This window comes from Aedes albopictus, chromosome 1, assembly GCF_035046485.1.
Source record: "Aedes albopictus strain Foshan chromosome 1, AalbF5, whole genome shotgun sequence".
Lineage (NCBI taxonomy): Eukaryota > Metazoa > Arthropoda > Insecta > Diptera > Culicidae > Aedes > Aedes albopictus.
The window spans coordinates 56843455-56846295 of NC_085136.1; the positions used below are offsets into that span (position 1 = coordinate 56843455).

General features: G+C 43.8%; 1 protein-coding gene across 1 annotated transcript; it reads right to left on the reverse strand.

The window, feature by feature from the left end:
- Positions 1-309: 309 nt before the first annotated feature.
- On the reverse strand, positions 310-1213 carry LOC109427510 (exosome complex component RRP46). Its single transcript, XM_019703063.3, has 2 exons — positions 974-1213; positions 310-905 (listed from the first exon to the last, which is right to left on the reverse strand). The coding sequence occupies exons 1-2, from the start codon at positions 1068-1070 to the stop codon at positions 343-345; spliced, it is 660 nt and encodes a 219-aa protein (XP_019558608.3). The 5' UTR covers positions 1071-1213; the 3' UTR covers positions 310-342.
- Between the last annotated feature and the right edge of the window lie 1628 nt (positions 1214-2841).

The window sequence follows — 2841 nt, forward strand, 5'->3', positions numbered from 1 at the left end:
TGGATATACTAGTAGGAAAGTTTGCCGAACATCACATTATAGTAACAAACTTCTGAACTGAGTTATAGATAAATGAGTGAAACATTTGCCAAGTCAGTGGATGCATTCTCTTCTTGAAAATTTTTTCTCGGGGTTATCTTGAGAATTATACTTTGTGAAAATTCCTTACAATATAAGTTACTGAATATGAGAATGTACAAAAAAGAAGATTAGAATAAAACTGCAGCTAATCATAGTATCGTACTTACACCTTCCCATCCGGTCACGAAATGTGATATATCACACACATCGTAATCGAAACGCATCGTCCACATCGACTCACCACCAGCTCCATATATTCTCTCACAGCACCTCCCGCTGCTTCCCCACAATCTCCCCGTAGAAAGAGAAAACCTTCTCCACTGCTTCCTCGGACATCTGCAGCGCCCGGTGGTACTGTTCCGTCGTGAACTTCCCGTGCGTATAGATCGACACCGTATTCCTCGTGCAATTCTCAAACACAAACGTAAACTTCGCCCGGGCATCCTTCGACTGCAGCGCATCCGGATCCAGCACAATCTCCCTATCTTCCTCCCGCAGCACACAGTGCACCGCCGCCACCAGGTACCTCATTTCGATGCCGCTGTTCATCAGCGCCAGACACACGGCATTGATGGCACAGGCCACCAGTCCACCCTGGTCCTGCATCTCTTGGATCTGAATCGAGACGGCCGTGCGCGGGTGCAATCCGGTCAGGATGGCCGTTTCGTACGTGTTTTTGATGAGGCTCTCCAGCAGCCGGTCATTTACGCTGCCCATTCCGGACCGGGGCTTGAAGTAGATGTCGATGTGTGACTTCTCCACATTCATGTGCTGCAGCTTGACCTCGATGGGACCGTTCACGGAGGCCACCACTGCTGTTTCGCCTGGTGGGCCGGAAAATGGACGGAACGTTAGAATCGTTTGTGTGGATTGAAAATGTTCCGGGACCTACCTTGGGTCAACATTGCCGATCCATCGGATCGGGTCAGTAGATTCAGCTCGCAGTGCATAGGTCGAAGCGAGTTATCCACTTTGTTGGCGGCAGTCATTGTAAAGCAGCTTCTTTATTATCTGATTACACACGAATTAGACATAAAATTTGCGGATTTTCTTTAATAAATTACAAAAAAACTCGCGGAAATTCACAAAACTACTGTTTTTGTTTTGATTTTGAAACGAACGTGCGCAGCCGGTGTTTTGACAGTTCTGGCGAGGGGCATGTCGATGCGCATGGCATGATGTACAAATCAGCCCTCTGGATGTGAAATCGACAAACTTAAATGCCGAAACCACAGAGAACAGACACAGACAAACAGACGTAACACTTGCGAAATTTCCATCGACCACCCTTTTAACGATCATTTCAAATTTTCATAGTTGTGGCTTTCACAACCAGAGGCGCGCGCATCGTTTTTCTATGGGTTTGACGTTTCACACTAGCGCCTTCTGTTGACGATATTGCACAACACAGTGATTCGTGCAACTTTTCCACCAGATGATGGTAGTGTAAACTGGGCGATGGATTTCCATGAAAATCGTTCAAGGTGTTACGTCTGTTTGTCTGTGGAACAGACATCCAAGTCCAGTTCCGAAACTGTGTAAGGAATTTAACGGTCATTTGAAATCGGCAACACAAGCACAGAGAACAGACGTCTATCTTTGCTTTCTGCCTTGTGTAAAACTTTGTAACGGTCATTTCAAAGTATGTGGTTATGCTCCCATTGCGCGGCGCTAGCGTCCCATCACTTGCATTGTTGTGTTGTCAAATTTGTTTCCAGTGCTCGCCGTTTTTGGCCGTTTGGCGCTCGTGTCGCTTTGTGGGCTAGTGTATTTTAACGATGAACACTGCCATCGTGGGGTCAAATCGACTTTTTATGTGGGGCTGTCTCCGTTGGTGGCGTTGAGGTGCACTTAAATCCTTTACACACGATTTCGACATATTTTTGGTCGAGCTTAAATGTCTGTTCTCTGTGACACAAGTGGCAATAGGGTGGCGCTGCAATCGGTTAATTCCTCATACTAATTTAGGAAGTCTCTCTAATAAAGACAAATCAATCAATCAATCATACTAATTTAATTCACCACTTGAAATGTTTCAATTCACCACTGATTGTGGCAATATAGTGTTTGGTGGCGTTAGTGTTGTCATCGTATATTGGTTTGCAACCTTACTCAAGTAAAGATTCAAATCCTTACACAACTTTCCGAATTAATTTTGTTCTAACCTGGATCACAGAGAACAGACGTACATGCTCGAACAAAATTGCTTGAAAATCTTGTGTAAAGAAAAAAACAAGCTCAGTAGCGACATCAACGGTGACTTTCCCACTCAAAAACTTGTTTCGACACCATGATGACGCTTTCCGAAGAAATATTTCACTAGCGCACCTTTAAATTTTCCTACTTAGATTCTGAGCTATATTTGCTTGAATAACAAGATGTTTATGATTATTTCACTAATCCAGCAACAAAATTTGAGCAACCCATTGATAATTAGTTTCATTATTTTCAATAAGAAACAAGTTGAACAAGAATTCAATTAATGTTTTCCAAGTAAAACCAACACATTCTCTTGGTGGAACTATACTAGGGTGCACACTTGGTGACACTAGCGCCAAAAGGTAAAACAACGGCAAATTTGTACCCCGATTCGAAATTTGACAGCGCCGCGTAATGGCCACATTCCCAGTTATTTGAAAACAACCGTTGCAATGCTTTACACAACTGCACTACATGAGCTTGGACGTCTGTTCTCTGTGCCTGGATGTCTGTTCTTGTGCCGAAACAAAATAAGATCACAGACAAAATGACGTAACACAA

Coding starts and splice junctions, on each gene's coding strand:
- LOC109427510 (XM_019703063.3), bottom strand. CDS start 1,070: ATGACTGCCGCCAACAAAGTGGATAACTCGCTTCGACCTATGCACTGC. Junction 906..973: donor ATCGGCAATGTTGACCCAAG/GTAGGTCCCGGA, acceptor CCGGCCCACCAG/GCGAAACAGCAGTGGTGGCC.